General features: G+C 35.6%; 1 protein-coding gene and 1 pseudogene across 1 annotated transcript in view; both read left to right on the top strand.

Annotated features, from left to right (window-relative positions):
• AP3B1 (adaptor related protein complex 3 subunit beta 1) overlaps window positions 1-25,696 on the top strand; it is a 270,204-nt gene that overhangs the window by 33,889 nt on the left and 210,619 nt on the right. The window contains 2 exon segments of the mRNA XM_077759898.1: window positions 10,116-10,191; window positions 19,825-19,899. Of these exon segments, the coding sequence (XP_077616024.1) occupies window positions 10,116-10,191; window positions 19,825-19,899 (151 nt within the window).
• The window catches only part of LOC144228042 (high mobility group protein B1 pseudogene), a 13,771-nt pseudogene continuing 8,137 nt past the window's right edge, over window positions 20,063-25,696 (top strand).

The following is a 25,696-nucleotide window of genomic DNA, read 5'->3' on the forward strand; positions in this document are numbered from 1 at the left end:
AAATTCTTAGCCATTGTCACTTGAAATATTGTTTTTGTTCCATTCTCTCTCCCTTCTCTTTTTGGGGACTCTTAATTAAGAGGTATGTTAGATATTTTGACTATGTTGCACATGTCTTTGATGTTCTGTTCTGCGTTTCTTATTCTTTTATTTCTTAGTGCTTTAAATTGTATATACTTCTCTTGAGCTGCCTTCCAGTTCAGTAATCCAGCCTTCTGTATTAATAGTCTGCTGTTAAATTAGTATAGTGAGTTCTCAGTTTCATATATTTTATTTTTCAATTCTAAATGTCCATCTGATTATCTTTTATAGATTCTACTATTGACATTCTCTATCATTACATCTATTTTGTCTATTTTTTCCTGACTATATTAATTGAAGTTATTTTGTCTGTCTGACAACTATAGTATTGGAATTACCCATGGACTTGTTTCTATTTTCCTTTTTTAAAAATTTTTTTTCTGTCATTCCTGTTTTTAGCATGTCTCGTAAAATTTGAGTCATATGTTTGATATTTATTTAAAAAAATTTTTTTTAGTTTATTTTTGAGACATAGAGAGATAGAGCTTGAGGCAGGGATGGGCAGAGAGAGAGGGAGACACAGAATCAGAAGCAGACTCCAGGCTCCGAGCTATCAGCACAGAGCCCGACGTGGGGCTCAAACCCACGAACCATGAGATCATGACCTGAGCCACAGTTGGATGCTTAACTGACTGAGCCACCCAGGGACCCCTGTTTGATATTTAGAATAAAAACAAGGGTGAAGTTCTAGATGGTATCTTCATCCAAAGAGGGTGACAGGCAGATAGAGTACTATCAGATCACTTTGATCCTGTGGGAGATCAGTTTTAATACTTTTAAGGTCTTGTCTATTTTACTTTTTTTAGAGTCTGCTTTTAGGTAACAGGCTTGAGCAATGGAGCAAGGTAAAAGGGCTTATATAGGGACCACTGAACTGTCGCTCATCTAGCGACCCACCTTGAAATAGCTACAGATAACTGATAGGCTACAAATAGCTACAAATAACTAAATAACCAATGGACTACTTACAACCAGACACAGTTACCAAAAATTCCATTCTTTTCCATACCTCCTCACTCTGGCCTGTAACTTTGACCTCTCACCTTCACTTTGTGACTGTCTCTCCTTTGTTGTCCTGCTCACTGCTGCCTGGCAATGTATTCATTAAACTTCTATCTCCTTTGTTCTGCCTTGGGTGACTTCTTTCTCCACACACACCTCCAGCCTCCACCTAGTTGGGATGCCCCACAATTTTCTTATACTACTAAGATGTATCCTTACTCTTCTCTTGTGGCCCTGCTGTGATCTTAATTGCAATGCTGGATTATTTACCAAGGAAGGCCTTTATACTTGGGAGAGACTTGAATTCAGCTTCTCTTCATAGCATCTTTTAGCTGCTGAGATCCCTACACAGGTATTTAACCTCTGGACTGCTGTTTTCTACTGGATTTCCTGGAATCTGGCACTGTGAAAATGTAGCTAAGTACTTGAATAGATTTTTGTGTCCCTTTTCACTGATTTCCTCCTCTGGAATTCTGCTCTTCAGGTTCCAGTCCCTTTGTTAAGGTATGAACATCAGCATTTGTCTCCTCAGTCTGTTAAAACTGTAATTTCTTATTGGGTTCTAGTTTTCCAAATGGCAGTTTGGGAAATATACTCAGGGAAAAAATCGATGTGAATAAGGAGCTTACTTTGTGTACTTCTCTTCTTTACAGGATTTTGGCCCCTTAAGTCCTGCCTGCATTAGTTATCTACAGTGCCTTCAGAAAGTTAGGTATTTCTTCCAGCCTTTATAGTTACTTTCTTGTGGCAGATTTAGTTTCTTACAGAACCATGGGTAGATCTGGAAGCCCCAGCAGTATATTGTAAATGTAACAGCCAGAATGATTCTGTTACATATATTAGATCATGACTCTTCTCTGTTCAAAGCTCTCCAGTGGTTCCTTTTTTCATTTAAATACCAAAGCTTTTAGCATTATATACCCTTTAATTGTCTTTTACCTAGAGTGCTTGTCCTCCCTGCCCCCGCCCCACCCGCGTGGCTAATTCCTTTACTTGGAAATCTTTGTTCAGATGTCTCTAGTTAGCCTACTCTGACCACCCTATTTAAAATTACCTTCTCCTTTCCCTTTTGCCTTCTTTTCCTTCTACTTTATTTTTTCCCTCATATCACCTCATGACTTAAAATTTACTTCCTATGTTGTCTCTTTTAGTTATTAGAATGAAAACTATACAAGGGCAAGGATTTTGGCCATTTTCGTCCATTGGTGGGTCACAATGCAAGTGGGAAATAGATGAGAATAGAGTACAGAATCTAAAGGGGATTTAAGATGGAGGCAGAGTGGGTTAATTGTATCAAATGTGGAGAAATAATCTAAAAGTACTCATGGGATTTTGCATGGATTTTTAAATTAGCAAACTATTTGTTACCTCTGTTGAGAGAAATTTTAATGGAGGAGTAAGAGAGAAAAAGATTACCAAGGATTGAAGAAGTGGAGGATTGAAATAGCAGTTGTAGACTATTTCTTTTTTTAATTTTGTGAACAATATTGGAGGAAAAGTTCATACTTACTTGGATAATTTATAGTTAAAATTTTTAGGGGGTTAATAGATGGATGATTAGGTAGCAGAGTTTTCTGTTTTTACTTATGTTTGTATTTATTAAGTGAATAGTTTGTGCCAAAAACTATACAGTATTCTGAGCATGATCAAAGGGAAATACAGGCCCTAACCAAACTGAAAGTTCCTGGCTTTCATATTGTGTGTATAAATGTATTATGAAGGCCAATCCCTTTAGCTGCTTAGCAGTAGAGCATGCCATTCTGATTATTGTTTGCAGTGGTTTTTTTTGTGCATGCCAGTTTTTTGTGTACAATGTAACACATGCATACCTATTTATGTGTACAATGTAACACTTAAAGTAGAAATGTTTTTCATTAAAGTGGTTCTTTTTTTTTTTTTTTAATGTTTTATTTATTTCTAGGAGAGAGAATCAGCGTGAGCAGGGGAGGGTCAGAGAGAGAGGGAGTCACAGACTGAAACAGGCTCCAGGCTCTGAGCTGGCAGCCAGCACAGAGCCTGACGCGGGGCTCGAACCCACGAACCGCGAGATCATGACCTAAGCGAAAGTCGGAAAGTCGGACGCTTAACCGACTAAGCCACCCAGGCGCCCCTAAAGTGGTTCTTAAAGCATGCAGAAGTGCCTGTGTTTTAGAATTTTTTTGGCAGGGCTTGAAAAAGGGCCACCTTCCTCTCAAAGTTTTAATGTGTTCCTTTTGAGGACATACGTCCAACTGGAAATTGCTATTCTGTATCATGTTTTCCAGTCCAACATTCATGAATTGAATGTGTTGTTTCAGGTGTTGCTTTTTATGGTACTTGAATTTTGGTGAGTGTTTGGAGGAAAAAGAAGGTAATTGTATACTGCAGTGCTTGCAAACTGATGAATGATGAAGGGCCTTTTTTTTCAGTCCATGGATGGGTCTTCTGTGAAATACAATAAAAAATTACCAGAAAAATGGAAGGAAACAAAGCATGTAAAATGCAATCCCCATTTTTTAAATTATATTCAAAAGATTGGACATTGTACTGTTGAATTACTCTGTCAGGTTTCTAACTTTGCTTGCTTTCAGTTTCTATACATATTTCCCCATGAATTAATAACCAAAATTTGTGGATTAATGATGGTTCTTGGACTGGATTTTCTTAGATCACATTTTGAGTAGCACTGATACAATGTGTGATGCTACATAGATGTAATTTCCCCCTCAATTTACATTGTTTTTAAAAGGAGTGAAAGGTTTAAATGAGTTTTGGCTCATGGATTTTTAATTTCATTTATGTATTTTTAAAGTTTTTTTTTTTAGTAATCTCTGCACCCAGCATGGGGCCCAGACTCATGACCCTGAGATCAAGAGTTGCATTTGCATGCTCCTCTGGCTGAGCCAGCTGGGTGCCCCTGGATTATAGATTATTTTTTTAGAAAAAGAGGTAGTTTATACTATGTAAAAGCTCTTTTACCTCCGAAGTTCTTATATATAACTGGATAAAATTTTGTTTTCTGATTATAGTTGTTTTTTTTTGTTTTTTTTTTTTTTACTGGTGCTGAAGTAAGAGTGACTTTCTGATAATAGTAAGATTTTCTTTAATTCCAGTTACATATTTTCTTTGAAACTATAAAAATATATTTTGAACATGAAAGAGAAAGTTATACCACTTACCACCACAAGATGTCACTTATGTAAAAATAAAGTTGGTATCCTAGTACTCTAAGCTGGAAAGCTACAGGTCAATAGATGAGTGAAGAACTAGATAAATTAAAAAAAAAATTTTTTTTTTGAAGTTAGTATTGGTTTTCAGCAGTCAATGAAAATATTGGCAATTCAGCATGATTTGAATCAACTCTTTTAATTTTGAGCAAAACGAATTTCTTAATGTCTAAGATTGATGCTGTAAGTGATACATGTTAATAGGCCTTATTTGAATCCATGTAAAGAAGGAGGTAGACCTAATGTGGCTCAGTACAAGTGTACACATTCTGAGGATAAATGAGGTAGTATGGTATTAACTCTCCCAAATGCTTACTGTTTGGATGACAAGCAAACAGGAATTTGAGAAAAAATCTGTAATTTTTATCAGTAGTTTTCACGGCATCTTTGTGAGGTTGAATATTACATCAGGTTGAAACAATGCCTGGTATGTTTCTCATGCCTTTTCTCAGAACCTCAGACTATTAGCTATCTGCCCGTGTTAACACAAAAGATACTTATATTTGTTGTTGAAGACTATGTTAAACATGAACAGCACAATCTTTGGTTTTAATGTTGAGATCTTGTTTTCTTTTTCTTAATTTGAAAGAGTGAGCCATTACCTAAAAATAGTTGGGAAGAGGACTCTGGCTTCTCAAGCTTAAAAGGAACAAACCAAGTTTCCATTAGGCCATGAATAAAATTACTCAGAGGGTTGGAGAGTTTGGGTTGTCCTAAAAGTTGACACTTTGTTATTTATTGCTCACTTCTCTAACACTGGTCAAGAATGGTGGAAAAATCTTAGGGAAAGGATGGTAAGGCTGTCAGACACAAGAGAATGAATTTTCTTTTGACATGTGTTTGTGTGATCATATTTTCGTTCTATTATTCCCTATCTAATTCGGTCAGTTTTTTTGCTTTTTTACCCCTAGTAAGGTTTTTAAGCTTTTTTTTGGGGGGGGGTTAGATTTTTCATTTATGTGAGTATATACATGGTCATTGAGTAAAGTTGAAAACTAACAAAAAGTAGAAGGAAAAAACCCCTCATGCGAGATTCCATTATTTTTTCTCCATTTTCAGTTACCTTAGCTATGTGGAAGAGTGAGGACTTTTAAGGAGGGATTAGGGTAATCTGGGTGGCTCAGTCAGTTAAGTGTCCAACTTTGGTTAAGGTCATGATTTCACAGTTGGTTCCTGAGTTCAAGCCCCACCTTGAGCTCTCTGCTGTCAGTGCAGAACCTTCTTCGGACCATCTGTCTCCCTCTCTGTCTGCCTCTGCCCTTCTCTCTCATTCTCAAAAATAAATAAACATTAAAAAAAAAAGAGAGAAGGTTTTCTAAGTGCATTTTGGTGAATATTTATAGTATTTTAATGTTTGGTAGTTGAATATTATCAGATATAGTTTTTATATATTGATTTTTCTACTAGTGTATTTCTAGGTGTATGTTTAATTAATAGAAAAAAGTCAGTTTTTAAATAGTTTAATTATTTTTGTGTCCCACTGGTAATCACCAGTGTATTTAATTTTATGAGCTGCTTGGAAAGGAACAATATTCTTTTTCCATGATAAATTTCATTGCTTATACTCTTTTTTGTAAAAAAAAAAAATATATATAGTTATATATATATTTTAATGCAGTGACAGTTTGCAACATTTAACATATTAGTTTGCTATGGCTGCCATAACAGAATGCCACAGATTGTGGCTTAAAAGAAATTTATTTTCTCCCAGTTTCTGGAGGCTAGAAGTCTACGAATCTAGGTGTTGGCAACTTGGATTTCTTCTGAGGCCTCCCTCTCGCGTGCAGATGGCCGCCAGCTTGCGTGTCCTCACCTGGTTCTCCCTTGTCTTTGTGTGTCTGTGTCCTGATCCGGTTTTACAAAGACATCAGCCATGTTGGATTGAGGCCCACCCATTTTGGCCTCTTTTTAGCTTAATTACCTCTGTAAAAGCTAGTCTCCAAATACCTATGTTCTTTGGGGTTAGGACTTCATAGAAATTTTGGAAGGGACACAACTTATCCTATAATAACACCTGATTGATCATTCTTGTTTGGTGCTTACTGCCTACATTGGGCTTAAATTTGTGAAATATGCAAAAACTAAAGTACTTTTGTGTCCAGGCTTTCTATTTGTAGTTAGGGAAGCTCTTCTGATCTATTTGCAGGCCTTAAGATGAGACGAAAGGGCTTCTGATAGTTTGTTTTTGGTGTTTGAACTGTTTGATGAAGGAGCCATGTAGAGTAAATGTTTTTCTTTTTTCTGCAGGCTTTATTGTAAAAAGTATGAAAGATTGCTAATTATAAACTAGTAACTACTGCAAGTAGTTAAAATATGTAATAGTACACTCTTAGTTTCCTGTCAGTTTCTTACAGTCAGTCGAGAGAATTTTCCTTTGATGTACTCAAATAATGTTCAGTGATTTAAATTCTTGGGTAAGCATGAATGGAGCTTAAATATGATACTCTGATTTCTAAGTATATAAAATAGTGGCTTATCTGGTCCCTAGTAATATTTTTCTCAAGATAGGTGTATGTCTTTTAGTTTTCTTTGGAGAACTCAGCATTTTATTTATACATGTGAATAAAAACATTATGAAAGTTTTTAATATCAACTTTATGGAGATATAATTTGCACACAATAAGTTAACTTAAAGATGTAATTAGATGTTTTGACAGATATATGCACCTGTTCAGTCACAACCTCAGTTAAGAAGATACAGAACGTTTCTGTCTTCTTATGGAATACAGTTTTCTTATGTTGCTTTGCTGTCCAATTCTCATTCTACCCCATGACCGCAGGATACCACTGATCTTTCAGTCTCTACAGATTAGTTTGCATTTTCTATAATTTTAAATGAATTAAATCACGCTGTTTTGTGTCTGACTTCTTTCACTCAGAATAATGATTTTGAGAATTCATCCACCTTGTTGCATGTATCAGTAATTAATTTGTTTTCATCGTTGAGTAGTATTCCAGTGTCTGGCTAAGTGACATTTTACTGATGTACATTTATATTTTTTCCAGTTTTTTACTATTATGAATAAAGTTGCTGTGAATATTCATGTAAGTCATCATGTGGAATTTTTTTTTTTTTTTAATTTTTCTGGGAAGTAGAATGGGTAGGTCATATGATTCTTAAATTTGTAAGAATTGCCCAATTTTCCAAAGTGTTGGTTTTTGTTGTTGTTGTTTTTATATTCCCACCAGCAATGCATGAGAGTTCAAATTGCTCCAGAGCCTTGGCAACATTTGTTACTGTTAGTCTATTAATTTGAACTGTTCTAATGGGTGTGTAATATCTCATTTAGTATGCATTTACCTGATAATTAATGATTGTAAGTATTTTTTCATGTACTTATTGGCATTTCTGTTCTTTTGTGAAATGTCTGTCCACATATTTCAACCATTCATTTATTTTTAAAAGTATTTTATTTTTAACTTATCTCTTCACCCAACATGGGGTTCAAACTTAAAACCCCAGAGACTGAGAGCTGCATGCTCCACCAACAGAGCCAGCCAGATGCCTCTTGACCACTCATTTTTGTTTTGACCATTCATTTAAAAAATTTTTTTTTAATGTTTATTTTTGAGAGAGAGAGCATGAGCAGGGGAAGGGCAGAGAGAGAGGGAGACACAGAATAGGAAGCAGGCTCCAGGATCTGAGCTGTCAGCACAGAGCCCGACACAGGGCTCAAACAAGATCATGACCTGAGCTGAAGTCGGACACTTAACTGACTGAGCCACCCAGGTGCGCCTGACCATTCAGTTTTGATTGGTCTGTTTTCTCATAGATGAGTCACAATTGTTATAAGTTAAGTTTTTAACTTATAGTTGAAAAAAAACAATTTTTTATGGGTTTTATGGGTACACCCATGCTATGGATGTACCACAGTGTGTTGAACCATTCATCCATTGATGGACATCTCTGTTGTTTCCATTTTGGCTGATAGGAATAAAAGCTGCTGTGAATACTTCTGTGCAGGTTAGAAAATTTTTTTTTAACATTTATTAAGTTTTAAGAGACAGCATGTGAGTGGGGAGGGGCAGAGAGAGGGGGAGACACAGGTTCTGAAGCAGGTTCCAGGCTCTGAGCTGTCAGCACAGATCCCAACGCGGGTCTTGAACTCCTGGACCACAAGATCATGACTTGAGCTGAAGTTGAACACTTAACCAATTGAACCACCCAGGCACCCCTTGTGTGTAGGTTTTTGTGTATTAATTTCCATTTCCCAGGGGTAGATACCCAAGAATGAACTTACTTGGTTGTATGATAATTTCACGGCTAGTTATATAAAACTGCCAAACTGCTTAGTAGCTGTATCCTTTTAAATTCCCACCAGCAGTATATGTGTGATCCATTTCCTCTGTGCCATCACTATCATTAGGTGTTGTTACTATTTTTTTTATTTTAGATGAGAACCATTCTGATATATGTGTAGTGCTTTTTGCTGTGGTTTTAATTTACATTTCTCTAGTAGCCAGTGGAATTAATTATCTTTAAATGTACTTTTTACCATTTCTATGTCTCCTTCAGTGAATTGTTCATTGTTGTCTGTATTAGTTTGCTACAGCTGCAATAACAAAATATCACAGACTGGGTGGCTTGATTAACAGAAATTTATTTCTCACTGTTCAAGAGGCTAGAAGTCTACCATCAGACTATAGGCAGACTATAGGTTTCTCCTCAAGGCTCTCTCCTTGGCTTACAGATGGTTGCCTTCTCTCTGTGTCCTCACCTTGTCCTGTCCAGTAGAATCCAGAATTCTGACAGACTTCCTTCATTTTGTTCCTTTTCACCCTTTTACTCCAAGCTGGCAGTGTCCCTGCTATATAATCCCATTTCTATTCCTGGCCTTTGTTATGGCATCTGATTTTATTCATGAGTGGTACCCGTGATCTCTTGACCAAGTAAGTAATTTTCCAGCCACGCTTTTGAAAAAGGTCTGAAGACGCATTCTTAATATTTTACAATATGGATAGGCTGAAAAATTTCCAAATCTTCAATTTTAGTTCTTTTTGCTTAACAGTTCCTTCAGTTTATCTTTCTTTCTCATTTTACTGTAAGCATCAAAGAGAAATCAGGCTGTGCCTTTAATACTTGGCTTAGAAATCTCCTCAGCTAAATATCCAAGTTCATCACTTTCAACTTCTACTTTCCATATGACACTAGAAGAAAATTTATGGGGCGCCTGGGTGGCTTAGTCGGTTAAGCGTCCGACTTTCGCTTAGGTCATGATCTCGCGGTTCGTGGTTTTGAGCCCTGTGTCGGGCTCTGTGCTGACTGCCAGCTCAGAGCCTGGAGCCTGTTTCAGAGTCTGTCACTCCCTCTCTCTCTGACCCTCCCCTGCTCACGCTGTCTCTCTCTCTCTCTCTCCTAGGAATAAATAAAACATAAAAAAAAAAAATTATTCAAGTTCTTGCCACTTTATAACAAGGATTACCTTTTCTCCAGTTTCCAGTGACTGCTCATTTCCATTTGAGATCTCATCATAATCACTCTTAACATCATACTCCTACTAACATATTTTATTTTGAGAGTGTGAGAGTGAGAGAGAGAGAGAGAGAGAGAGAGAGGGAAAGTGGGTGTGTGGGAGGGGCAGAGGAAGAGGGAGAGAGAGAATTTCAACCAGGTTCCATGCTCCATGTAGAGCTTGATGCAGGGGCTTGATCTCACGAGTTGTGAGATCATGACCTAAGCCTAAATCAAGAGTCAGACACTTAACCGAATGAGCCATCCAGGCATCCTGCTCATCATTATTTCTAATTCCTAAGAAACGATGTATTTTAATAGCTTTGTAATGTAAAATATTGAAATATGGATTCTTTTTCTTCTCTTTTGTATAGGAATGAAGATCTAAAGCAAATGTTGGAGAGCAACAAAGATTCTGCTAAATTGGATGCTATGAAACGGATTGTTGGGGTAGGTAAAATAGATCATCTTAATATTGGAAAATAGACACATAGTGACTATTTTAAATACATATTAAATGAAATATTAAAGCATGCCATTTTCCCTTTAATATTAGCTTAGTTTAACCTGTCTAAAATGTTTTGGAAGAAGTTTGGAGTGTCACAATTCAGAAACTTGTGTTTTAATTCTGTTTTTCTGAGATATTTCTCTGTCTCTAATATCAAGATATTTTTTTCTGAGGTAGGAAAAGCTAATCATTTTGAAGACAAAATAAGATTATGTACGACAATATTTTGACTTCTACAAAGAGGGATATTCATTAACTAAAGGATATTTTTTGGTCATTTAATAGCCTGAAAATTGTAAGCATTTTTTCTTCTGTTTTTCAATTTCCATTACTATCAATAGCAAAAATTATTTTTGAAATTTGATTAGGATAATATGGAATTTATATATTAACCTTCTTCCTTTCACCCCTCTTTCCCTGTCTTTCAGTAACATTGTATTTATATTTTGTAGTTTTTATCCTAGACATGATGTACATTACTTGTTTGATCAATTTCTGTTTATTTTTAAACCCTAGTGACCATTATGAATGGTCCCCTTCATTATATTTTTAACATTAATTGTTACTGTTATATAGGAAAATAAGGAAGTTTTCTTCGTTCTGCGTCTGGTCTTAGTGAATTCTCTTAGCTCTATCTGTTTTACAGTTCCCATGTTGGGATTTTCTGCATAGACAATTACATTTTTTGGAAGTTATGAGAGATTTATATTTTATTTTCAAATATTTTTAACTCATTTTTTATATGAAAAAAAGTCTGGGATTTGTATTAGAATTGCATTAACTCTGTATATCACTTTGAGGAGAATTAACATAAAAATTTTTTTTTTTTTGCTTATTTTTGGGGAGAGGGAGATAGTATACAAGTGGGGGAGGGGCCCACAGAGAGAGAGAGAGAGAGAGGGAGACACAGAATCCAAAGCAGGTTCCAGGCTTTGAGCTATCAGCACACACCTCAACGTGGGGCTCGAACCCACAAACCACAAGATCATGACCTGAGTCAAAGTCAGACACTTAACTGACTGAGCCACCCAGGTGCCTTGGAAGAATTAGCACTTTAACAGTATTTTGCCTTATGACTCATGCTCAGGATTCTGTTTCTTCACTTGTTTAGGTCATCTTTAATTTTTCTCAACACTGTATTATAGTTTTTAGTGTTACATTTTAAGTTCTAGTATTTTGTTAATACTTTTTCTAAACAGCGTGTGTTTTTGATGCTTTTGAATGATATATTTCAATTTTCTATCAGCAATTACTGTTTGCTAATTCCCTTTTATTAAGTAATGAGTAGTTATTTTACTTTGAAATTTTTCAGTGAGCTATTATAGCAATCATTTGTTCACCTTTACGTTTGTCCAGTTTCTAATGTGATTTCTAGGTAGCACCGTATTTCTATGTGGAACCTTATACAAACATTAAAAATTTTTTCTGTTCATGTATGTGGATATCATTTCAAAACATCTTTTGGCTAGAAGTAGCTTCCTGGAAATCAGTCAGTTAGAATTTTATATTGGTTTTAAAGTTTCTTATATTTTCTTAACGTAATTTTTAAAATTTAAATTTCTCTTTATAGTTTAAATTCCATGAGCCTTGAAAGTGGGGTTTAATCACTTTATTTGATTGCAGAGTAGTTTTAATGTCTTTTCATCATAGTTAGAAACATTTCTAAATTTAATCTGCCAAAATTTTAAATGTTGGGCATTTTCCATGTTTTTTTCTCAAATACATCAAAGTGCTGGCAGTGCACATCTGACTGTCTTTCGTAGTTGGTAGTCCTGTGATTCAGTAGAGAATCTTTTCAGCAGTATCTACCAGTGTGAAACCATGTTGGTAGTCACAGTTTATTTTATTATCTTTCTTTGGTAATATCTGAGACTTACTTAGTATCATGGGGTAATGTTTCCAGTGTTTGATATGCTGAATAAAGTCTCATGTATGCCAAAGCATCCCTGGGGGAGAAAAGCTACCTACTTCAAAATCTTGTGGTCAGCTCTCACACAGCAAGACTCAAGTTGAAGCACTCATACGTTATTTTTCTTAATATTTCTGGAAAGTATGTGTCTCATGTTTATAGCACACGTCCATGTTTTAGCTTGGCTTGGTGAAATGTGGTGAACTAAGGAGACTTTGAAATGTATTGTTTCATATAGTGAGTTTAGAAATAAGTTTTTTAGCAAAATACTGATGAGTTGTCCTTAGAGGAATGGAATACTTGTATTGAAATCTTTGGTGTATTGAATCTTCTCTATATTTTCTTTGACGTTGAAAGTTTTTCTCTGATTAGTTTACTTGTTTTTGTAGTTATGAGATAATGAGGAAATCTGGACTTGTCTTTGATAAGATTCTTAAAATCCCAGATAAAGTTACTGATATATCCGATTTTCATAGCCATTCATCTTAACAAGGTATTTGGTTGGATATTACTGACCCTAAGAAAAGTAGAAGTAATTTCCAAGTTGCATATGTTTTTGTAAATATTTTTGTAAAGATCTTAAACCAAACACAACTGGTATGTTATTATTGTTGGATTGAGAAAGTCCATTTAAGAAAAAGAAACTAATAATGTGCAATTCTTACTGTCTTGAGTTAATGTATGAATAACATTTTTGGCTTAAACCTTTCTAGACATTGTTCATTCCTCTCTTTTTTCCTTTAACAAAAATGTTTCAGTTGTGTGTGTACTTTAAAAGATCCATCTTGTGGCTGATGCTGGCATCTTGTTGTTCTTGGGTTGGAAATTGCTTATGGGCCAAGATTTTTCTGCCATGTTGGTATATAACAGGACCCATTCAATAACCAGGTCTGAGTTTTCACTAGTAATATAACACCTTAGTGAGTTTTCTATCAATTTTGGTCCACTGTTAACTTTCTGGAATATAAATGAAGGATCAGTTCATTTTCTATTTCTTCATTTATTCTTGGTTGCTGATTTTTTGAGTTGGAATTGGGTCTGAAACTCTAAGATCTACCTTTCTTGCTTCCTTCCCTTCCCCCTCCCCTCCCTTTGTTCCTTCCTTATAAATTAACCAGTATTTATAAAATCAAAAATTTTAAACTTTTATTTATAAATAAGTCATCTTGGTTACTGTGAAAAATGAAGCCAGTTAAAATTTAGAAAAGCCACAATTTCTCCCCTTTTTTTCCCCCTGAGTTTAAGAAATTATTGTCGATTTTTGGATCTAGAAAATTATTCATTATTTATAAAAAAAACATGAGCAACATATGAAAATCAGTTATTATAATACACTACATTAACAGAATGAAGGGGAAAAAATCCACCATATAGTCCTTTGATAGAGGAAAAGAATTTGGCTGAATTTAACACTCTGTCATGATAAAACACTGAACAAACTAGGACTAGAAGGAAACTACCTCAACATATTAAAGGCCATGTATAAAAAACCCACAGCTAACATCATAGTCAGCAGTGAAACACTGAAAGCTTTTCTTCAATAAGGAAAAAGATCAAGATGCCTGCTTTTGTCTCTTCTGTTCAATATAGTACTGGAGGTTTTAGCCAGAACAGGTAGCCAAGAAAATGAAATAAAAGGCACCCATATTGGAAAGGAAGAACTAAAATTATCTTTGTTCACAGACAACATGCTTTCATTTTTAAAAACTAAATATTTTACAGAAATGTTTTAAAAGTAATACATGAATTGAACAAAGTTATAATATAGAAAATCATCACATAATAATTACTTGCATCTGTATAACTGACAATGAACAATTCAAGAAAAATATTGAGAAAATAGTCCTATTTATAGTAGCATTAAAAGGAATAAAATAAGAGGAATAAACTAGGGGGGCAAAAGACTTATACCTTGAAAACTGAAAAGCATGGCTGACAGAAATTAGAGAAGATACAAATAAATGGAAGGAGATCCTATGTTCATGGATTAGAAGACTTAATATTTTTAAGATGTCACTATCAAAGTGATCTACATATTCAGTGTAATTCCTATCAAAATCCCAGTGATATTACTTACAAAAACAGGTAAGTCTATCCTAAAATTCATATAGACTCTGAATAACCAAAACAGTCTTGAACAAATTTATAAGTCTCATACTTGCTGATCTGAAAACTTACTACAAAGCTACACTAATCAAAAGAGTGTGAGTGATGCTGTCATAAAGACAGACATATATACCCAATAGAACATGCAGAAGTAAACCCTTAAGTATGTGGTCAAATGATTTTTGACAAGGGTGTGAGACCATTCAATTATAAAAGTATAGTCTTTAATAAATGGTGCTGGAAAACTAGATATCCACCTGCAAGAAAATAAATTTAGATCCCTACCTAATACTATCTATAAAATAAGGCAAAATGAATCAAAGACCTAAATATAAGAGCTAAAACTGTAAAAGTTAGAGCTTTTATGTGCTTTTTTTTTTTTATGTGTAGTTTGCCCTTTACACATAGGGCAAAGGTTTGATGACATTAGACTTGTCAGAGATTTCTTAGGTATGAACCAAAAAGTGAACAACAAAAGAAAAGAATAGATAATTAGGGCTGTATCAAAATTAAAATCTTTGTGCATCATATGACACTACAACATTGTGATGAGACAAGCCTCAATGGGAAAAAATATTTTCAAATATATAAAAACATATCCCCCCATCATATAGGAATCCATATCCAATATATGTAAAGAACTCATACAACTCAACATCTAAAATATAATGCAGTTAAAAATGGATAGAGGACTTGAATAGACATTTCTCGTGTCTTTTATTCAGTAGAAGGTGTTCTTATAATTAGTTTTTTCCCGAAGTATTATAAGTGAACTACATCATGTAGAAGTTTGTTGAAATTTCTGTCATGCCTGAAATAATCTGGTATTTTTTTAAATCGTATTTAAAATAAAATATATCCNGAATGGGAAAAAATATTTTCAAATATGTAAAAACATATCCCCCCATCATATAGGAATCCATATCCAATATATGTAAAGAACTCATACAACTCAACATCTAAAATATAATGCAGTTAAAAATGGATAGAGGACTTGAATAGACATTTCTCGTGTCTTTTATTCAGTAGAAGGTGTTCTTATAATTAGTTTTTTCCCGAAGTATTATAAGTGAACTACATCATGTAGAAGTTTGTTGAAATTTCTGTCATGCCTGAAATAATCTGGTATTTTTTTAAATCGTATTTAAAATAAAATATATCCTGGATTGACTCAATAGCAAAATAAATATAACAGAAGGAAGAGCCAGAAGTTGAAGACAGAGCATTAAAAATTAGTTTTCAGAATAGATTAGTAAAAGGAAAAGAATAGAACGTAGCCTCAGGGTTTTGTTGGATAATATCAAAGGATCTAACAAATATGTCCAAAAGGAGGAGAGAATGAGATTGGGGCAGTAAAAATATTTGAAGAAATAATGACTGAAAACTACCCAAATTAACAAATGACATAAACTTACAGATGAAAAGTTCACTGATCTCCAATCAGGATAAACCCAAAGAAAACTATTCCTAAACACATAGCACTTAAACTATGGAAAACCAAAAATAAAGAAATAATCTTGAAAGTACCTGGAAAAACAATGATACATCACACACAAGGACCAGTGATTTTATTTTTATTTATTTATTAAATATTTTTTTCTTGTTTGCTTTTTTAAATTTATTTTCGAGAGGAAGAGAGAGGGAGAGACCGAGCACCAGTGGGGGAGGGGCAGAGAGAGAGGGAGACACAGAATCTGAAGCAGGCTCCAGTCTCTGAGCTGTCAGCATAGAACCCGACATGGGGCTCAAACCCATGAACCGTGAGATCATGACCTTGGCTGAAGTTGGACGCTTAACCAACTGAGCCACCCAGGTGTCCCAAGGACCAGTGATTTTAATAACATCAGAACTATGGCAGCCAGAAGACAGTGGAACATCTTTAAAGTACTGAAAGAAGACAGAGGTGGTGCTTGAACAGCACAGATTTGAACTGCATGGGTCCACTTATACATGTTGTTTTTAGAGTATAGTACTGTCAATGTATTTTCTCTTCCTTATGATATTTTTCTCATAATTTTCTTAATATTTGCTCTAGTTTATTAGCAGAGTACAGTATATAATATAACTAACATATAGAATATATGTTAATCAGCTGTTTATGTTATCCAAAGGACTTCCATTCAAAAGGAGGCTATGAGTAGTTAATTTGGGGGAGGAGTCAAAAGTTAGACATCGATATTCGAATCTACAGGGTATTGATACCCCTAACCTGTGCATTGTTCAAGGGTCCATTGTATTTGGCAAACATAAAGGACTAATTTTATTCTTCTTAAGTTATACCACTGTCTGGAGGTTTCAAATAGATGTAGATAGATAGGATAGCTATAATATAAAGGCTATCATGGAGGTGGGATTAAAGGGCCTGTCTGGTTGTAAGGTTTCTACATTTTATTTGACCTGGTACAATATTAAACCTAAGTAGACTGTGAAAGGTTTGTTGGATCTTGATTTATCTATCTAATAATCCCTAGAGGAAGAACCCTAAAAGTTCTTCAAAAAAATATGAACAAAAAATCAGTATAAACATTAAAATACCAAATACTAACAAGTTCACAAATAATGGGAATGACAGAGATCAGATAAACAACACACGCAGTGAACAGAAAACAAATAATAAAATTGTAGACCTGGGGGGCCGCCTGAGTGGCTCAGTCAGTTAAGCGTCCGACTTCGGCTCAGATCATGATCTCATGGTTCGTGAGTCCGAGCCCCGTGTCGGGGTCTGTGCTGACAGCTCAGAGCCTGGAGCCTGCTTCAGATTCTGTGTCTCCCTCTCTCTCTGACCCTCCCCTGCTCATGCTGTCTCTCTCTCTCCTAGAAATAAATAAAACATTAAAAAATTAAAAAAAAAAAAATTGTAGGCCTGGGGGCTCCTGGGTGGCTCAGTCAGCTAAGTGACTGACTCTTGATCTTGGCTCACATCATGATCTCATGGTTTGTGAGTTCGAGCCCTGTATCGATCTCTGTGCTGTTAACACAGAGCCCGCTTTGGATCCTCTACCCACGCCCCCCACACCTCCCCTGCTTGCTCTCTGTCTCTTTCAAAATAAATAAACTTAAAAAAAATTGTAGACCTGAATCTAACCACACCAATAATTGTATTAAATGTGAGTGAACTAAAGTTACCAACTAAAAACAGATTGTCAGATTGGATGAAAATATTAAGATCCAACTATATGTTCTGTAGGAGAAACCCACTTTTAATATAAAGACATAGGTTAAAAATATAAGGGTGGGAGATATATATCACGAAAACACTAAACAAAACCTAAAAGAGCAGCTCCCACCGCCACCCTGGCATTTTCCATTTCTCATACAGTCCTTTATTTTTTTCCGTAGTGCTCTGTTTTACCGTCTCACACATTGTATTTATTTATTTATTGTTCCTAGCCCCCAATAGAAAGTAAGCGTCACTAGGCAAGGACTGTGTGCTCTTCATAGTTGTATCCCCAAGGCCTACAATAGTCCCTGGCATATAGTGCCTTTCGGCAAATATTTGTTGAATGAATTTGACTGTAGGATTTTTTTTTTTTTCCCCTCATCTATTAACATCTTTTTGAATAATGTTCTGTAGAACAGTTAGGGAATCAATCCTTGGAATAGGATAAAATGGGACATGATCTCCAACTTCAGGTATTCAGTCAATAACTTAAGCCGTGGGCCCTAGAAAATGTTTGTTCCCTCTCTCCTTATTTTACAGATGAGGAAATTGAGGGAGGTGAAAAAATCATAATAAAGGTGTTTTAGCTGCAGTATTTTGTGAACCTTCCGTAATATGCAGCAGGTTTCAGAGAATACTCAAATCATAATATGATAGGTAAGGAAATAGAAGATGAAAAGACTAGCTTATATTAGAGTGTTTTTAAGCCATCATGTAGAAAGATCTTATTGAAAATGGCTAATTGGGATTTTAATGCTTAAAATATCACATAGTGTATAATAAAACATTTGTCATGAATTTTTAAAACTAATCCCTTCCATCTCTTTTAGGTAGTTTTTAGATATGGTGTGTAATTCATGGAGAATCCCTTTCCAGAAAATCATTCTGTCATTTAAACTTTGTTTTGTAGCTACCAAAGTCTAGATGATTAAAAGATATAAAGATATATTCTGAGATTGTGAAGGAAATGGGGATACAGGTAGACATAAAACTACAATAAATAGAAATAAAATATAGCACATAGGAAATTCCAAATGAAGAGTGTGAGTTTAAAAATTCTGGAGGAAATTAGAATTGAACAGCAATGTGGGCCAGGTATTTTTAGATGGCTCTAGGGAGGGAGAATGCTTAGAATTTTGGAGAACTGTGAAAAGTAAAAAGAATGGACTTGGGGGCTGTAATAAGGCATAGAGGAGCCAGAGAATGTTCCGGTAGTAAGTAGGTCAGTTTACTTTGATAATAGTGTTCGTGTAGAACAGTAATGGTTGATAAGCTCAAAAGGGATGTTGCAAATTGTGAGGGCATTTAATATTAAGTGAAATAGTTGGGATTTTTAGGCAGTCAGTGTCTTTTGAAATCTTTGAGAGGGGCTGACATGTACACAGTAATGTTTTAAGCATGTGAAACTGTCAGTTATGTACATTATGGACAGGAGCAGGAGTCTGTTGGAAAAGACCTTTGTGAGATGATATTGACCTTTTTTAGGATAGTAACAGTAAGAAAGGATTAACGTGATTGTACAAAGACATCACAAGAGGACCTAGTTACTGTGTAGGTGTGGGAAGAGACCAAGATAAATGTGTGGTTTCTGGTATCTGGGAAAATTGGTGGAAATAGGAACTTGTAGCACAAATGCTATTTTATCATGAAAAAATGAGTTTGGTTTTAGATAGCAAGTTTGAGGTGAGAGAGACATCTAATGATGTCCAGTTACAGAAGTGGAACTAGGGCTCAGAGTCAGGGGAGGAGTTTGGGGAATTGATCCCCATAGCACGAGAGTTAAATGATGAGGGTGAATGAAATGTTAGAGGAGTTTCAGAGATGAAGGTGGTGATATACAGAACTTAGTGAGCAGAGAGGACGACTTGGTGAAGGGAATTTTGAAAGGGAATGGTTGGAGATAGGGAAACCTATGAAAAGAAAGCCAAGGAAGAAATAGTTTGTTCAAAATGAAATAACTTTTATTCTCCACCATCCCCATTGCAAATACAGTATAACTTTAATGTAAGAACGTGGAAAATAACAGTACAAATATTTTAAAAGTATTTATAGCTTCATTAGGTTAAAGGAAACTGTTGTAAATATTTCATTGTATGTCTTGAACTACTATGTATTTTTTCTTTAATGTGTCTATGTATTTGTATATTTATATTGAAAGGCAGCTATGCTCACCACTATACCACCAACGCTCCTCTGTATATTTATATTGATAAACAAGACATTACTTGTTCTTTGATATAAATAGTTGGGATAAGTAAGGTGATTCAAAAAGACTTTAGCTTGTTATTTCCACAGTTTATTTGCTAATTCAGTTTTCTAAATAATGTATATAGAATTTTTGTTTTCAAATGACTAATTTATAAAAGGTTTCAGCTCTAATACTCCACTTCTATTCTTCAGATGATTGCAAAAGGGAAAAATGCATCTGAACTGTTTCCTGCTGTTGTGAAGAATGTGGCCAGTAAAAATATTGAGGTATTGTTTTGATTCATAATTTTCTAATTCCTTCTGTTACAAAAGAATCATACTTTTTAGTTACTTTGAAATGCTATATAAGATCCATAAGTATCACTAGATATTTTGTTATAATTAAAATGTTCATAATCTTAAATAGAATAAACAGTATTTGGATTTTTGGATGGCGAATGTGAAAAGTAAATTGAGTTTAATTCACCTGAATGAATGATGGTAACTTGTTGCGTATTCCTAGAACCAGTTTAGTTGGCATTCTGCTCTGAGGACTTAATGTTAAGATAGCACATATCCCGGGGACTTGGTTTAGCATCTGACTTTCGGTTTCAGCTCAGGTCCTGATCTCCCGGTTAGTGAATTCAAGTGTAGCATCAGGCACCATGCTGACAGTAGAGAACCTACCTTGGAATTTCCCCCCTTCTCTCTTTGTTCCTACCCACCTCGTGTACTCTCTCAAAAGAAATAAATAAATAAACTTAGAAAAAAAAAAAAGATAGCACATATCCATTGAAACAGATGTAAGTTCATTCAGTATTAGGGCGGTATTTGAATCAAAGTATTATCGTTCCAAATCTAGGACTCTTTTTGAAACATTCTAGCTCTGGTATACCTTGCCTTGATATAGTAGGAGGTGAGCAGAACGGCAGGAGGGAGTGTGAACCTTTGACTGCTTGTTTCTGTGTAGGTTTATACATGGTGTTTGAAATAGGAATTCATAGCACTTTGAGGCCAAGGTAATTTTGGGTCATATGGACTAATGACTTCTGGTAAAGTGCAGAAGAAAAGTATGAGCCAGTGCAGAAGCGATTGAGTAGAGGAGTAGGATGAAGAGTTCAAGTGAAGGGGATGAGAGATTGATCTGAACAAATGGCTTGTGTTTCTAAAGAATAGAAGGTAGTAATGAAGAGAATTTTATGATGACATCTCTCATGGATCTCACAGCTGATGTAGGGAATGATTGGAGGATACATTTACTCAGTAAGAAGTAGTGATATATACATGAGAATGAAAATGCCAGCACATGCTTCCTCTTTGCCCATTGCCAACAGTGTGAGAAATAAGCTTAGCTCTCTTTGAGTCTGGAAAGTTTGGCAGGAGTAGCAGTCTTCACTGAAGAATATTTTCAAGGACTGTCATCAGAACAGATGTTTTAGGTGGAGATAGGTGGATTTATGATGTAGAAATTAAGGATATAAGGGAGTTTTTCACTTAAAATCAACATTATAGCATTTCATACATACTTTGAAAACCTTATGGTAATAAATTTCCATTTTCTCCCTCCTACCTTTTCCTAAGTTATCATACATTTTACTTCTAAATATTGCTAAAATCACCTAAGAATATATGGTTATTATTTTGCTTCAGTCATTCTTCTTTTTAAAAGATTATTGAAATATAGTTAATGTGCCATAAACTTTTAAAGTGGGTCATTCAGTGATTTACAGAATTATGCAACCATTACTGACTGCTGTTTACTTCCTCTGTATTTTTATCACCTCAAAAAGTAATCCTGCTTTCATTAGCAGTCACTCCTTATGCGCCCAGCCCTACGCAACCATGAATCTGCTTTCTGTCTCTATGGACTCGCCTGTTGTGGGCATTTCATATAAATGAAGTGGTAAGGGATGTGACTTTTGTATCTGGCTTCTTTCACTTAGCATAATGTTTTCAAAGATCACCCATGTTGTAGTGTGTATAAGTACCTCAGTCCTCTTTATTGTTGAATAATATTCCATTGTATGGACGTATTGAATTTTCTATATTCATTCATCAGTGACTTTTGGGTTGTTTCCGCTTTTTAGCTATCATGAATAACACTAACACTTTGTGCAAGTTTGTGTGTGTACCCCTTTGTTGATTTCTCTTGTATGTGTACCTTGGAGTGATATTGCTGGGTTTTAATGGTTACTGTTGGGTTTTTTTGAGGACCTGTCAAACTCTTGCACAGCGCTGCATCATTTTACATTTCTGTCAACAATGTATGTGAGTTACAATTTCTCCACATTCTCACCAATACTAATTTTTCTTTTTTGAAAAAAAAAAATTACTGTCTGTTTTTTAGATTACAGTTATCCTAGAGGGTGTGAAGTGGAATCTCATTACTGCTTTTGCAATTTGGATTTACATTTCTCTAATAAAAAAACCTGTTGATCATCTGTGGGCTGGTTCTGCATCTTCTTTGAACAAATATTCAGATCCTTTTACCATTTTATAATTGGATTTTCTTTCTGTTGTTTATTGTTAGAGTTCTTTATATATTCTGAACACTAGACTCTTATCAATTGTCTAATTTGCAAATATTTTCTCCCATTCTATGGATTATCTTTTCATTTTCTTGATTGTGTCCTTTGAAGGACAGACACTGTAAATTTTTTTTTTTTAATGTTTTATTTATTTCTAGGAGAGAGAGAGACAGCATGAGCAGGGGAGGGTCAGAGAGAGAGGGAGTGACAGACTCTGAAACAGGCTCCAGGCTCTGAGCTGGCAGTCAGCACAGAGCCCAACGCGGGGCTCAAACCCACGAACCGCGAGATCATGACCCAAGCGAAAGTCGGACGCTCAACCGACTAAGCCACCCAGGCACCCCCAGACACTGTAAATTTTGATGAATTCCAGTTCTGTTTTTTCATTTGCTTGTGTTTGAGGTGTCATATCTAAGAAATGGATGCTTAATCCAAGGTCATGAAGATTTACACTTGTCTTTTTCCTGCGTTTGTAGATTTAGCTTTTACATATAGGGCTGAGATCCATTTTGAGTCTCCATGCAACGACTGATCTGCTTTTGGTCACTAGTTCTGTCATTTTTAGAATTTCTTATTAAAAAAAATTTCTTATAAATTAAACTGTACAGTATGGTATCATCTGGATTTTATATTTTCAAATGTTTTATTTATTCATTTCTTTATTTACTTGAGAGAGGGAGAGGAAGGGGCAGAGAGAGAGGGAGACACAGAATCTGAAGCAGGTTTGAGCTCTGAGCTGTCAGCACAGAACCTGACGTGGGGCTTGAACACGAACCTCGGGATCATGACCTGAGTCAAAGCTGGATGGTTAACTGACTGAGCCACCCAGGTGCCCCGACTTGACTCCTTTTACCTGCAGTTATGAGATTCAGCTGTACTATTTCATGTCTTCCCATTTTGTTCCTTTTTTACTGTAATTATACTTTACAATTTTCAAATTTACCTTTTGAAGTACAGTTGAATAAAATGTTGTGTGGTCATATTTTTCAATTTTTAACTTTTCTTGTATTTTAATTTTCTTTAATTTTTTCTATTCTAATTACGTAGGAATACATAAGTTGCACCATCTGGGAAATGTATATTTAACTTTTTTTTTATTTTGAGAAGGAGAGTGTAAGAGCAAGCAGGGAGGGGTACCCAGAAAGGGAGAGAGAGGATCCCAGGCAGGCTCTGTGTTGCCAGAACCCATTAACCGTGACATCATAACCTGAGCCAATATCAAGAGCCAGATGTTCAACCAACTGAGCCACCAGGCATCCCTGTATATTTAGTTTTTAGGAGATAGTGTCCTAGAGTTTTCCAGAGTGGATGTATCATTTGCATTCCTACCAGCAATTGTATGGGAGTTCCAGTTGGTTCACATCCCTTCCAACTTGACCTTATTCGACCCTTTAATACACATTGTTAACTGTATAATGGTATTTCATTGTACATTTATTTGCATTTTCTTTTTTTCTTTAAATGTTTGTTTATTTTTGAGAGAGGGGGTGAGAGAGAGGGAGACAGAAGATCTAAAGCAGGCTCTGTGCTGACAGCAGAGAGCTCGATGTAGGTTTTTAACTCCAAAATGGTGAGATCATGACCTGAGCTGAAGTCAGACACTTAACTGACTGAGCCACTCAGGTGCCCCTACATTTTCCTGTATTTAGTGATGTTGAGCATCTTTTTATGATTTATTGGTTAGTCATATGTTTCCTAAAATGTCTGTTCACATCTTTTTTGTCTTATTAAAATGTAAGAATTCTGGTACTAGTCTTCTGTCAGATGGATGGTTATTATTATTTATTTTCTCTTGGTATGTGGCTCACCTTGTTGTTTTCTTAATATTTAAAAAAAAAAAAAACATTTGAGGGGCGCCTTGGTGGCTCAGTCAGTTAAGCGTCTGACTTCGGTTCATGTCATGATCTCACGGTTTGTGGGTTCGAGCCCCGCATTGGGCTCTGTGCTGACAGCTTGGAGCCTGGAGCTTGCTTCAGATTCTGTGTCCCCTTCTTTCTGCCCCTCTCCTGCTCGTGCTCTGTCTCTNACTCCAAAATGGTGAGATCATGACCTGAGCTGAAGTCAGACACTTAACTGACTGAGCCACTCAGGTGCCCCTACATTTTCCTGTATTTAGTGATGTTGAGCATCTTTTTATGATTTATTGGTTAGTCATATGTTTCCTAAAATGTCTGTTCACATCTTTTTTGTCTTATTAAAATGTAAGAATTCTGGTACTAGTCTTCTGTCAGATGGATGGTTATTATTATTTATTTTCTCTTGGTATGTGGCTCACCTTGTTGTTTTCTTAATATTTAAAAAAAAAAAAACATTTGAGGGGCGCCTTGGTGGCTCAGTCAGTTAAGCGTCTGACTTCGGTTCATGTCATGATCTCACGGTTTGTGGGTTCGAGCCCCGCATTGGGCTCTGTGCTGACAGCTTGGAGCCTGGAGCTTGCTTCAGATTCTGTGTCCCCCTCTTTCTGCCCCTCTCCTGCTCGTGCTCTGTCTCTCTCTCTCTCTCTCTCAAAAATAAATAATATGTGAAAAAAAATTAAAAAACAAACATTTGATTTTGAGAAAGTCCATTTTATGGTTTTTTTTTTCCAGTTATACTTCATAGTTTTTTGTGACCTTTTTAAATCTTTGCGTAATTTAATGTCAAAGATTTTTCCTGGTGTGTTCTAAGAGTTCGGTAGTTTTAGCTATTGTATTTAGGTCAGTGATCCATGTCATAGGTCTGTGACCCATAGGTTCAGTGATTCTGGGAGGATTCAATGGACTCAGGATATAGTCATACTCATAGTTATGACTTATTACAGTGAAAGGTACATAAGAAAATCAGTCCCTGAAAGAGGTGCTTGTAGTAAAGTCAAGAGAAAACCAGATGCAAGCGTCCAAGTATCTTTTTCCAGTAATTTTCCCAGTGATAATTCCTCCAGCATCAATTGTGACAAAATATGTGCGGTGTTGTCCTCTAGGAAAACTCACTAGTGATTTAGTGCCTAGTTCTTTTACTGGAGGCTATTCATGGAGGCATTAACTGCCTAGCATGTACAAAAATTCCAAACTCCCTAAAGGAAAGCAAATGTTGAGCATAAACCATATTGTTTATAAACCACCCTTGTCAGTTAGGCAACTGTGGGAATACCCCTAAAATTCAAGTTTCCAGATGCTAGTCAGTGCCAACTTTGTTAAGTAGACTTTCTAAGGATAGCAGTATTTGGCCTGCTTTATAATACATTTCAAATTGGATTTTGTGCTTGATGTCAAGTAAATAAGGTTCAAGATTTTTTTCCCCAGACACTTATTTGTTCTGGTATCGTTTATTAAGAAGACTCTTTCTTTTCCCCCTTGAATTACCTTGCTACTTCTGTGAAAAATTCTTGATCATATAAGCGCAAGTATGTTTCTGGACTCTATTGTGTTCCCTTGATCTATTTTCTGTACCACACTGCCTTGTTTACCAGATAGTCTCATTGTAAGTCTTGAAGTCAGGTAGTGTAAGCACTCCAGCCTTGTTCTGTTTTTACCTTTTTTTTTTTTTTTTTTTTTTTTTTCGTTTCTTTTCTTTTTTTT

This window comes from Crocuta crocuta, unplaced genomic scaffold, assembly GCF_008692635.1.
Source record: "Crocuta crocuta isolate KB4526 unplaced genomic scaffold, BGI_CrCroc_1.0 scaffold162, whole genome shotgun sequence".
Taxonomy (NCBI): domain Eukaryota; kingdom Metazoa; phylum Chordata; class Mammalia; order Carnivora; family Hyaenidae; genus Crocuta; species Crocuta crocuta.